The sequence below is a fragment of the Podarcis muralis genome, chromosome 3, assembly GCF_964188315.1.
Source record: "Podarcis muralis chromosome 3, rPodMur119.hap1.1, whole genome shotgun sequence".
NCBI lineage: Eukaryota > Metazoa > Chordata > Lepidosauria > Squamata > Lacertidae > Podarcis > Podarcis muralis.
The window spans coordinates 83966435-83979557 of NC_135657.1; the positions used below are offsets into that span (position 1 = coordinate 83966435).

Below are 13123 nucleotides of genomic sequence, written 5' to 3' on the forward strand. Positions count from 1 at the left end.
AAACAGCTCCTGCAAAATGTCACCATGCTTTTCCACATGGCACCCCAATCCAGAATGTGGCTATCTGCTGCCAAAATATAGAGTGGAAACAGGCAGCCACTTGCTGTATACTGAAGAACAGCCTTCACCAAAGGTGTCATGGGCTTTGAAGACACCCAAACTCAGGAAGCAAGGGAGAAACGTGCTAAGAAGGAGAAATGTGCATGCTTGGGAAATCCACACCGTAATCAACTCCTGCCTGGAAACCAATGTCCCCACTGTGGAAGGACGTGTGGTTCCAGAATTGGCCTCCACATTCACTTACGGACTCATTGTTAAAACCGTGTTTATAGAAGACCATCTTACTCGGCTACGAGTGATCACCGAAGAAGAAGAAGAAGAAGAAGAAGAAGAAGAAGAAGAAGAAGAAGAAGAAGAAGAAGGTTGCCACTTAAAAGCTCCCCATGCACTTACACTTAGTGCTTTTTTTCCTAGAAAAATAGGTGCCGGTACTCACCATTAAGTAGTTACAGTAAGTGTCACACTTTTTAACAACAAAAAAGAGTACTGCATACCCTTGAGTAACCCCTGAAAAAAAGCACTGCTCTTACTCATTTGCAGAGATAGCAACACCATGGACCAAGAGAGTTACCATGCTTCTACAACCGTGGAGAAGCAAAACATATGGTAACATTTCATGGCATGGTTAGAGCATACAGGTGAATCTGTTTGGGTCTCTCCCCCACCATCCTTTTTCTTTCTTTATTATGTTCAGTCTTCATGTAATTAGAAGTAAGCTGTGGCATAGTTATTAAGTGTCAACTGTGTGGGAAGTAGCTGTCTATTTTCACCCATAGCCATATCCTTATTGTGTGAGAGACCAAGCATCCAATGCTCAAAGAATTCTAACATTTGGGAGATGACTTTCCCCCCATTACAACGTAACAGTGATGGGAGAAACTCTCCTAATGGAATGTATAGCACTATACCTTATTATTTTACTAGGTTACTTGTTAGCCAGCTCTGTGAAATAGCTTTATTACAGCAAAGCCACCCAGTTGCATGATTGTGGCAATAAGCCTACAAAAGAGTACATGAAAGCAGTGAGACCTATGCGGGGAGGTTCAAGTCTGCTGTCTAAACCCAATGGGGTGCTTTGTAAGGCCAGTGGTAAAATATACAATACGAGTAACAAACATTATAGATTTCATTATGTTCCCTGCACTAATGCTTTACTTCCAGCAGGTGGCTCATATATTCTAGGCAAAATTATAGCCAATGCTAAGTGATGGTTAGGCTAAATTGCCAATTGCTTGGCAATCGGTTGATTGGGGGCGGGTGGGTTCTATGATTGCTGTTCATGAGGGTAAGAGTCAGAGTTTGTTGTATTTATATCTGCCCTGACAGCACTTTTCATGAAGCACAGTACATTCACACATACAGAGATGGCTCTCATAAAAAAAACCTCCCCATATGGCCAGTTTATGCTGTGGGTATTTGTAAAACTTGCAATTCCTTATCCAAGATGAAGGCTCGTGACCTACAGTGACTTGAAAAGCCTGAAGCGTCAAACACTCTCTGACAGGGCGGGGAAGAAAGGACATTTGTTGACAACCCTGCTGAACGTTTTAGATTCAAGCCTTAAATGTTTGGGAATTTTAGAACTGGCATTTATGTAACAGGAAGTGAAACAACGTATTTATATTGGCAAGATACGACACTCCTGTTGTTGCCATTTACAGATTTTATTACCGGAAATCTTAAAAGGTTTTAATAAGGCAAATAAATAAGCAAGCAAGCAAGCAAGCAAGCAAGCAAGCAAGCAAAGTGTTCTTATAGCACCGTCTTGCAAATACACTTTAAAAATAAACAAGAGCTGAATGCACCTGAGATCTTGGAAATCAATAGGCTTTTCTGTGCATAACTCCCTGTCATAAATTGTGTCGTAAATGTGAATATAAATAAATAAAAAAGACTAACTGGTAGGTCACTTGGAGGAGTCCAAGGTGGGAAGATAAGCTGATACTAAGAATATAAAAAGAGCCTGCTGGGTCAGGCCAATGGCCCATCAAGGCCCGCATCCTGTTCTCACAGTGGCCAACCTTACTGACCCTACCAGACGTAATTGGAGCACTTTGATGCATGTGGGGTGGAGGAACGCCTCCCACCAAACCTTATCACGTATGGTCATATAAATGCTTCAAAACAATCCCTCTTTAACTCCACAGGCAAACCTGAGTTGGCTCAGGTTAGTCCCAGCTTAATTGGCCTCAAGCCTATACAGTGGTACCTCGGGTTACAAACACTTCGGGTTACAGACTCCACTAACCCGGAAGTAGTACCTCAGGTTAAAAACTTTACCTCAGGATGAGAACAGAAACTGTGCACCGGCGGCATGGCGGCAGCAGGAGGCCCCATTAGCTAAAGTGGTACCTCAGATTAAAAACGGTTTCGGGTTAAGAACAGACCTCCGGAACAAATTAAGTTCGTAACCAGAGGTACCACTGTAGTCAGAAACTGTACTGTGAAGGGCATCATCAATGAATGCAAATAATACAGGAACTTATTTATTTATTTATTTATTTATTTATTTATTTATTTATTTATTTATTTTACCATACCGCTTTGTATTTTTAAGAAAAATCTCAAAGCAGTTTACTGCATATTAAACTAAACCTGACATGTTTAAACCTCCTTAATCTAGCAATTTAAATTGAATTATTAGTGCAAATGGACTCAGATCTTCTGCCTGCTATACTCATTTCTCATTGCTGACATGAGGAGAGAAAGAGGCAAGAACAAAAGGGGAAAGGAAAGGAGGAAGAGATAGAAAAGGGCATATGAGAATAAGCTTGACAGGCAAGAGTCTAACAGGACAGCCATCTTTCATCTTCCCTTACACAGCAAGTGAGCAGAACACAAATCTCCCTAAGGCCGCTTGGGAAAGGTGCAATACTTTGTGAGTGCTGGATGATCGCTGGTTCAAGAAAAGCCCTGCCCCTTTGCCTCCACTGTTTGATTTCCACCTGCACAAGCAACGACAACAAATGTCGTTTGCCAGCTGGGACCTGTTCCCTGCCTCTGGGCTAAAAACATTCTGAAAAAGTACTTCCAAGAGTGAGTGTCTGGAGTAAGGTAGGGTTGCCATATGTCCAGATTTTCCTGGAGATGTCCTCTTTTTCAGGGTTAAAATTTCTGTTGGGGAGGATTTTTAAAATTTGGCAAAATGTCCGGGTTTGGGACTGAAGCAGCTAATTGCTGAGTGCCCTCCCTCATTTACATATGCAGCCCGAGTCTGCTGGAGCCGGATCAATTCGCACTTGTCCCCATGCATTATTCACAATCATAATTACTGAGCCCCATGTGCAAGGTGTGCAGCCGCCAGAGCACGCCGGGCACCCAGCACAGCCCCCCTCATCCCCCGCCACTACTTGGGCTGCTTGCACGGGTGCTTCGTGAGCTGGTCACCAGGAAGGAGTTGTTGGCACTGCTCTAATTTATTGGCGCCAAAATCAGGAGGAAGGGGTGGTTCGCTAGACGCCACCAACTTGACTTTTCCCATGCCACCAAGTCCTCTTCCTCCTCCCACCACCTACCTAGTAGCCCCTCCATCCCAGTGCTCCACCTCTCACCAATGTCTCTGCAAAAAGTAGGCACCAGAAGATGCCTCAGTTAGCAGCATGTCTCGGTGATAGCAAGCCAAGCCCCAGCATCTCAGATCAGACGAGGAGAGTAGAAATTATCCCTTTGGGGAGGGAGGAGGCAGAAACTCAGTTCGTTGTGAAGAAAAGTTAAGCCGCTCAGCCCAAGTTTCTTCTGGCTTTCCTCTCTTACACACATCTTCCCTCCATTCCCACAAAGCCCTTTCTGGCCCTGTTGTGTGTGCTCGGCCACTTGAATTATAGCTGGACTTCAGAGGCATTGACAGTAATGTTTAGCTTTTAAAAAGAGTAACAACAGAAACAACTACAGTAGATCTCCTCTTAATGTACTAGTCAATCAAGTCTTTGAACAAATCCATACCCCGAATGATATACTCTCAATTAATTCCTATTTGAATGAACTTCACACTTCAGAAAGTAAAGCTCTGGCCTGTGATGCAAGAACTCTGACATGTGTATGGAGTCAGAATGCCTTCCCCATGCATTGTAACTGCAATGTTTTTAAAAAATTGGCTGGCACCTTCAACTGAATTGAGCATGGATCTATATATATATATATATATATATATATATATATATATATATATATATAGTTTTTATATGTTCTTTTAAACAAAGGGTAAGGAAGAAACAGAAGCCATGCAGCAGTGCAGTTAGTGGACAATGAAACAGAAATTTAATTTTTTTTTTAAAGGAACATTTATTAACATTTGTACTTCATGTTATGTCAATAGCTCATATATTTACTGGCCTGCTAAGCACACAGGATATGAAAGGAGCATATACAAACCCTGTTGCAAACATTATTTTGCACATTATATTGCATTGTGTCTACTTTGCAGCTGCAGAAAGCACATGTGTCCACATGTCAAGGAATATCCAATTTTTGCTGTTTGCCCTCACCATATACTAAACTGTTATGGAGGGTTCTCCAACCATAGGGAGAAGCTTTGGGTGGTTGGGGTAGGGGTGGGATAGTCACTAAGACACACAAGGGATCTAAGAAAAGTGTTGTACACTCGCATAAAACAACACATTGGATGCAACACACTATTATAATTTGATGCTCCTTGTTAAGCTTCCTACTGTCTCCTTCACCCATTTTTCTCATCTATTTATTGCTACTTTCTGAAAGTAGTATATAAAATGTCATAGGTGCAAAGTATCTGGGTGATGGGGAGGGTTTTTATTTTGACTTCTCACCCTCTGCATCAAGAGTGAAGGTTCTCCAGGGGCTAAGGCTCAGAAGCTCAGAGCCTCATTGGCTGGCCATACAATGATAGTATAGAATCACAGTGTAGAATCACAGGTTGAAAGGTACCTGGAGGATCAATTTAGTCCAATCCCCTGCAATGCAGGAATATCCAGCTGTCCCTTATGGGTATTGAACCTGCAACCCTGGCATTCTCAGCATCATGCTCTAGCAAACTGAGCTACCTGCTGCCATAGAGATGTCCTTTGCCAGTTGTCCTTCAGGATCTAGCCCTCTAGTACAAATACTGGAAACAACCCAATAGGTTTTTCAACTTATCTGCAGCAGAATATTTACTTGTGGTTTTTTGTCAGATTCTCAGCATACGAAGTCACGGCATGTGAACAATTCCAGTAGCCCATCAGTCCTACCTTTCTGTTTCAGACGCAGAGCCTTTCCTAGTCTGTTTTTGGGTGCTATATCTTTCCACCTTTCTGGGATGCCTGTGAAATGAGATGTCAAAAATAAAAAATATGAAAAAAGGAAGGAAAGCATGTGATCCAGGAAATATATCACAGAAATTCAAGCAGATGGAAGGTTTTATGAATGGCTAGTAAATATGGAATTTGAATAAGAGAACTGCCAGCAACAACACTCAACAAATGTATGACTATGAAGGCTTCACCAAGGACAGAAACAACAAGATTTAACCTATTTGATATCACTATTTGCAGCACTTTCACACCCACTTGCTCCTGAATGCTGTGAAATTTTAGAATTCACCCCAAAGTAATGTTAAATGTGGTAGGAAATGACATTATCTCTAGGTTAAAATGTGACAGGCTGCTTTTGCATCACACTTTCAAGTAACACAGATGGCAAACAATGCAGCCGATTAAATACTCCATGACAATAAAACTCTATTTTAATTAATCTGAGCTTAAGAATGTGAAAAATCTCCCCCTGTTTTCAATAACGTGATAAGATAAGGCATCAGACTATAAATTCATTGATATTTCAATTGCTAAACCAATATAAAATTAATGAGTGTTTGAATCAAGCTTTTTTTTAGTTTTTTCTCTAGCTTGGACATTATGGTGTTCTAGATTCATATGTTCTAGATCTAGAATACTCTTACCACAACATACAAATTAACTAGCTGTCAGATTGTAGCTCAATGGTATGGTGCAATGCTTTGCAAGCAAAATGTCACAGATTCAATACCTAGCATCCTCAGGTAGGACTGGAAAAGTCCCCTAACTGAAATCCTGGAGCACCTCTGCCAATCAGTGTTGACAATGCTGAGCTAGATGGACCAATAGTCCATGTCGGTATAAACCAATTGTTCTCTGTTGCTTTTCTCATCTGAGATACCTTTTGTGTTTTCATAGTCACACAACCATCTACCAAGAAGCTATTTTCAGTGTACCAAGTTTTAGGACCACAAATTAATCAATACAATAATGTTTTACCACAGCATTTTAAAAGGCTTCTTGGTATTCTTGTCCAGGCATGGGATCAGAAACAATGTCTCAGTTTCATGGACATTATCAAGACAAGCCCAAAGTCATGAATTCTAAAAGCACCTAATGGCTTAGGAAAAGAGGAGGTATTGAAGAGCTCTTGGTAAATCTCTCTGTGAAAGTTTTGAAAAATTGACATGAATGAATTCTGGCTTGTAGAATTCAAGGTCTGATTTATGCTAAGGGGACAATTGGCAAAACATTCCCGTCTCCTTTATTCTCAAACCAGAGCAATCAAGCCTGCCATCAGTATGACATGGAAAAGAAGAAAAAACCCAGGGTTTGGAAGTTTAGAACACTTTTAAACAATGATTTGGGCCAAAGACACAGGCCCTGCTTATTTTATGTCCATCAGATCATCTAACTAATTCAGGCTGACTATGAAAATCAAAATAGAGGCTTAAGCTATGGTAACATCTTTACTGAGCAAACACTGACTTTAACCTATTGTGCCTCAAGAGACTTAAAAAGACCAAACTCTTTATAACTAGTCCTGTCATGCCTTAGGTTGGTGCCTCAGACTCGCTATAGTCCTCAGACTCGCTATAGTTCAAGATTTCCAGCATTTCCTGGGGTTCAGCTTTGGAGTAGCTACATGCTTGTTAGGTTGCCTTATCCCTTAGAATTATATCCATCATATAACGTGCCGGCTTCCCATCATATAACGTGCTTGACTAGTTAGTGATGGTTCCTTGTCCTCCATCTCAGGTCCATTTTGTTGTACATTGTCCTAGCCTAGTTCCCTCGTATTGGGTCTGAAATGACTCCTGGAACCTTTTGTTTATTGAATTTTGTTCTACACCCCAATTACTTTACATTCATGGAGACTTCTTCAAAAGGTCTGATGATGTCTGTCACTTACACTGCCCTCTACGCATTTTCCCGTCTCCCAGAAATAGGTTCTTTTGGCAGTGTTTACATGACTTCTTGTGCCACATACAGTTTTTAAGACTGCAGTTCATATATAATGACTTTTCACATCATATATATATATATATATATATATATATATATATATATATATTCCTGCTTCCTTGAACTAAATCTATTATTATACACTAAACCCCCCACAATTTAATATTATTCAAGGGAATGAGAAATAATGCCAAATAAGACTGGAATGACACAGAGCTACGAAGGTATGGCTTATCAAACACTACTTGGTATTTTATGCACAGCGAGTTTCAAGACAACTTAGCAAGATACCTCTGTGTTTCTTCCGGATTAGCACTTAGGAGGTTTAAGCTGTCTTGTTTTGGAATGCAAGACTCCAGCGCTGTTGTTCTTCACAAGATTTGGAAACATGGAAGTGAAAGTTGAACAGAATGGACAGAAACAGATAGAAACAGAGAGATGGTCACATGCAGTGAAGATGGAGACATGCATCAAGATATTTCTATGAACCAAGAACATTCCTGTTGTAGTACTTCCAAGCAACACTTCTGATCTCTCCTTTTCAGTGTTTCAGAAATAGGAGTGTTGTTGTTTTTTATAAAAAAAAGTGACATTGCAACAATTGTAACAGAAAACATTAATAAAGGATAAAGACAGAAATAACAAACAATAGTTCATCTGCAGTGAATACGGTAAACTAAAGTTTGGCTTTACTATTTTCATTACTCCTGCTGATAATAGAAGCAAATTTGTCCCCTTGAGGTGAATGTTTGCAAGGTTAGTGTTTGGATTTGTATTGGTCAAAATTACCTAAGAGTGCCAAATATAGATATTATTGATTATTGTTTTCAGTAACTGCAGTACTTTGAGAGAGAGAGAATTCCAGTTATCTACTGCAGATCCCGTGCTTTTAGCTTAAGAACCAATTTATTATACTGTGTATATAGCAAAATTATTCTGATGCCAGCTTTATTAACTATTTCCCCGTCTTTGTTAAAGAAAACAGCCTTAGGCTGCCTTTCTGTGAGCAACTGTAAATCAGTGGATCACAATTTTAAAAACGTGAATCTCTAGCTTTTGCCTCCATTTTGCCTCCACACACATATTTATCATTTCTTTGATAAAATTATTTCATGTGCAGTTACAAATACTAATAATTTTTGGATTAAAATGAATGGGAATGCTGTCAAGATATGGCACACAGTATGGAGGAGGAGTGTGTAGAAAACCTAGCTATTTTAAATTATGGTTCAGTGACTTAATACATGCACATATACAGAGGACCTGTTACAAGCAATGAAAGAGAAAATGCTTATAATCTAAGAACAACATGACACTAACATTCAAATAAGAAAACCATAACAAAAATAACCACCACCACCAAATATATAACACATTTGGCCAATCAGCATATAAAGAGAAATCCACAAGCACTGAAATTGTTTGATGATTGCTATCTTGTAGAGAAAGCCTGCCCTTGGGATGTTTAGTTATGAGAAGATTAAATACACCAATTGCACAAAGTAAGTTATACTGTCGTGAACTGAACCGCCTGTGCCTTTTCAAAAGCTGCCCATAGGCCACAGTTTAACGGGCTGTTAAGCAGACATAAGATCACTGATTTAAATGAGCTGAAGGTTGCCTAACCGTATTGGATTGTGGCCTTGAGGCACTCTGAACCCCTCTCACTGCCTGCTGAATTCAATACATGGCAGTGCAATCCTGTGGAAGTTTGCTCAGTTGGCAAGTCCCACTGTTGTTCAGTGGGGCTTACTCCCTAGTAAGCTATGTTAAGGACTGCAGCTCAAGAGGGTTATAAAGCACCAATTTAAAATTCAAAATATGGCTGCCCACTTGCTGTTGAGAGATGAGAGACACTGTGTGGAAGATTCTCTGCTATTGGAACTACCAGGGGCTAAAGAGAAAGAAGTGATGATTTGTTACACAGCATGAAAACCCACACAACTCATCTCAACTCCAGTATCCACTGGGCTACTGTAAGATTTATTGCTGCTTATTATCACCAGAACAATTCTGGGTCCTTCCCTCATATATGTACTTCACCTTCTTGCCGGAAACCCTGTATCTGGGATTCAAAAATATGCTGGCTCGAAACAGGCGGCTTCATGGTTTTGAATCTCTGTGTCCTGCTGACACAGAGGAGGGGCATCTGTATGAATCATGGATATCTTCTTCCTTTCCCCGATTCCATGGGCAGCCCACCACGCTGGGCAAGGCTAATTTGTCAACTAGGCAGCACATTTTTCAGCATTTGACTGCAAGGACATCAGAGGTGCTTTATAATATCGTGAGTAGAATTCAGGTATGAAATGCTTTCTAGTGTCCTATCCTAGATTCCTGGAAAATGTATTTTTTTTTATAAAAACAACAACCATGCCTTTAGAAACTTCTCGGCAAGATTCATCAAGTCACTTTTCACTTAGGAGGGGCTGGCTAGTACCTGTCATCCTCCGGAGATGCATGTTGGATTTGAATCCGGGGACTAGTGGGTCGGCTCCTATCTAGTGAGGGGGACCATCTACCTCTGTTTGTTCATCCAACAAAATAGGGAGAAAACAGAACATTTAGTGTATAATTTTTTTTTTTAAAAAAAGCGTTTTTGTGGCAAGGAAACTGAAAAGTACCCCAAAAAGTCAGTGTTTACTTTTTATCTATTTCGAGTAAGAAAAAGCGCCATCGTTATTTAGCTTGAATTTAGAGCCCCATTTTAGACACATTTGCATAGCTGTACTATTGTGCTTTACACAGTACTGCAGTACTATGACTTTAAAAAAAAAACCAGTAAGATAATGATATCATAGAGGCAACTGATGGCAGGAATTGTATCTTACGTATTTCAGATATCAGTGCCTTTTAAAACCCAGTATGTATTCTTAATGAAGTTTTAACTGGTACCAGATTAAATGCGAAATAAGGGTTTTTTTGTTTATTCAATCAAATGAAAAATATTGAATGACCTCTGAGCGTGGATGGAATTAAAGCACCATGTTACACTGCTAGATACAAAATATGTCTTTGAAATGGTCCATTTCCCCCACAGCCCATGGTGTACAAATATATGCGTTCCTCTAGACCAGGGGAGCCTCTGTGGTGCACTCCAGTTGCTGTTAGACTCCAACTCCCATCATCCCTAAGCACTGGCCATGCTGGCTGGGGCTGATGGGAGTTGTAGTCCAACACCTAAAAGGCACCACATTGGGTATCCATGATCTAGAAAGTCTCATCTACTGTGACTGGCAGAAGAGTCAGTCCCAGCACAACACCCCCCCTTTCCTCCCCTCCATAGATATATCTATATTACCATGCTCTGTAATCCTTGTGTAGCCACAGCTAGTGGCTTTCCTACTTCTGGCATCTATAATTACAGGTTTATTTTTCTTAGTTTATTACTTTTCACAAAAAAGAAAACAAGGGATCTAGGCTTCAATCCTATACACACTTACCAGGGAGTAAGTCCCATTGTAGGCATGAATAGAATTGCATTGTAAAAGAAGCTGATATACATACATTAATCCGAGTGTCTCTGGAACTGGCAATAGGGAACTGGGAACTCTCTCCACCTTTTCGATAAGTACAGTTGTTCTAAGAGTTAAAAAGACTGATGCAGCAACTGCACAAACTGATAGAGCAATGTACTGAGTGCATCCTCCACACACAAAGGTTGCCAGGAGAAAGCATGGTGGTGAGAGCAGAAACTGAATTCTGGCCACTGTGGAGATGGATGAACTTTTGCTCCTCTCCTCTAGTTCCTATGATAATCAGGTTCATGTTGGGCCAGCATTTGTGGGTTGGTAGTGGTGCTCCAATGGCCAGCTTACGCTCATGCAGAATGAATCACATCACCTGTGCAACATACATAGGAAGCTGCCATGGGCTGGGGATAACAACAAAGCCCAAATGTCAGGAACTTGGTGGTTGTGTGAGTCACCCATCTATCCCAATCCAGTACTTCATTTTGCACATATTGCCAGTCAGCGTCATGCAAAGCAACCAGGGCTCTGGCAGTCTGGGTGGACTGGAGCCTGAATCCTTTCTCAAAGCATGCAGCATTTTCAACATATTCCTGGCAAATATTGCAAACTTCCATATTGGTCCCCAGCTATGACTTAATCTTTCTCCCAGGACAATAGCTTTTATTTAATCATTCAAGTTTTTTTCATTGTATGCAATTCAGTGAAATGTGCGCGAACGAATGCCATGTACCCTTTCAACAACTCTGTGTTGCGGGCTTGGCTGAGACAACAGCAAGGACATATTTAGAGACTCCGATCCAAAACACATTTACTAGGGAGCAAGCCCCACTGAGCACTGTGGGATTTGCTTCTAAGTAAACATGCTCATAATAGCACTGTGCACCTCCTTCATTCAAGCCCAATGCTCTGCTCCCTACCTCATTATTCCTGCATATTTTATATATATATATATATATATATATATATATATATATATATATATATATTTCTTCATATAGACGTATTGATAAATACACAGGAGTGTGTTTATGAAGTGTATCAGAAACTTCATGAGAGCTAATTTTCCATTTAGAAGAGGATGTGTGGAGAGGTGCTAGCAATCCTGATTTTCAACGAGATATGGAATCATTATTAAAAAGGCAAAATGCATGTTCTATTAGCAGTGTAACATTTAAAGCACCAGTTTCAGTTGTACTTTTTGAGGTACTTTTCTGTTCATTAAACATTGGGAGCAAGCAAACTACAAGGACTTCAGGGGGATTTAGCATTGCAGATTAGTACAGTCTTTTAGCTATTTAGATGTTTAGAAGGCTGTTAGTACGCAGCAGCTTTCCCCGCTCTATGCCAAGTGCTAAAGGAAAAAATATAAAGGTACCAGTGCACTCAAAGCCCTTAATATGCTGATATTCTATAGAAACATTTAAAATAATAGAAATAGAAATGTAATCAACTGCAAACATGCATTAAGAAATTTGGAAAAAAATCTCACACGATATGTTTTAATGATGTGAAACGTACTGTACACACGAATGTGGAATAACATGCAGCAATAGTTTTTGAGAGTTGAAAAGAATGGTAAGAACATAAGAAATCATAGCAGAGTGTGCAACTAGTAGATGCACCTGCTCTACTCTAAGGAAACTGCATCCAATACATTCACAGCGTATCCAACATACCATGCAGTATTGACAGAATTGGAAACTAAGTTCTGGTCATGTTGAAGAGCTCTAAAAAGTTTGAGGAGGAAGCAACTTCCAGTAACTCCCATTAATATTATTTATATGCCTAGGTTTCCCCAGCCACTCTGGGCGGCTTCCAACGAATTAAAACATCAACCACAGTAAAACGAAATTAGATGGCAAAGACATCTAATTTGCACTGAGCACTGAGGATCAGGGAGGGAAGCTTTTGGCTTCCTTATAAACTCAAAAGATAATGGGTGTTATTTGACCAAGTTTTACACAGTATAAACCCATTGAAATGAAGAGACATAACATAGTCAATGGCTCTACTGTAAGTAAAACTTAGCTAAGCACCACTCCAAGAAAATAGAGACTGGGGGAAGGCAGACCAAAGCATGCTTTTGCACTTGGGATGTGGGGATTTCCTGACGATTGGTCAGACATGTATTGGGGATGACACAGCTCATGCCCCACTCTTAAAGCTTAGTTTCCCTGGGGTTTCCCACAATCATTGGGGTCTTAACAATGTTTAGACCCCAATGATTGTGGGAAACCCCACAGTTCTGTCTGAACTGTGATTAGTATCCAGCACTAAAACGAAAATCTATATAACATTTTGAGCAGCAGCTAATAATGATAAGGCAGACATTACAAATCAACAGAGTGCTCTTAAAATCAATTCAGCATTCTCCAATAA

General features: G+C 40.2%; 1 protein-coding gene across 30 annotated transcripts in view; it reads right to left on the reverse strand.

Moving 5' to 3' along the window:
- RIMS1 (regulating synaptic membrane exocytosis 1) overlaps positions 1 to 13123 on the reverse strand; it is a 233230-nt gene that overhangs the window by 65751 nt on the left and 154356 nt on the right. For 13 of the 30 annotated variants that reach the window (XM_077926251.1, XM_077926230.1, XM_077926228.1 and 10 more), the window contains 3 exons: positions 9712 to 9795; positions 7563 to 7640; positions 5265 to 5336 (listed from right to left, as the gene is read on the reverse strand). The exons of 7 other annotated variants lie outside the window; for them this stretch is intronic. In XM_077926251.1, the coding sequence (XP_077782377.1) occupies positions 5265 to 5336; positions 7563 to 7640; positions 9712 to 9795 (234 nt within the window). The remainder of the gene's footprint in view (positions 1 to 5264; positions 5337 to 7562; positions 7641 to 9711; positions 9796 to 13123) is intronic. 10 more of the 30 variants (XM_077926244.1, XM_077926234.1, XM_077926235.1 and 7 more) reach the window with 2 other exon arrangements.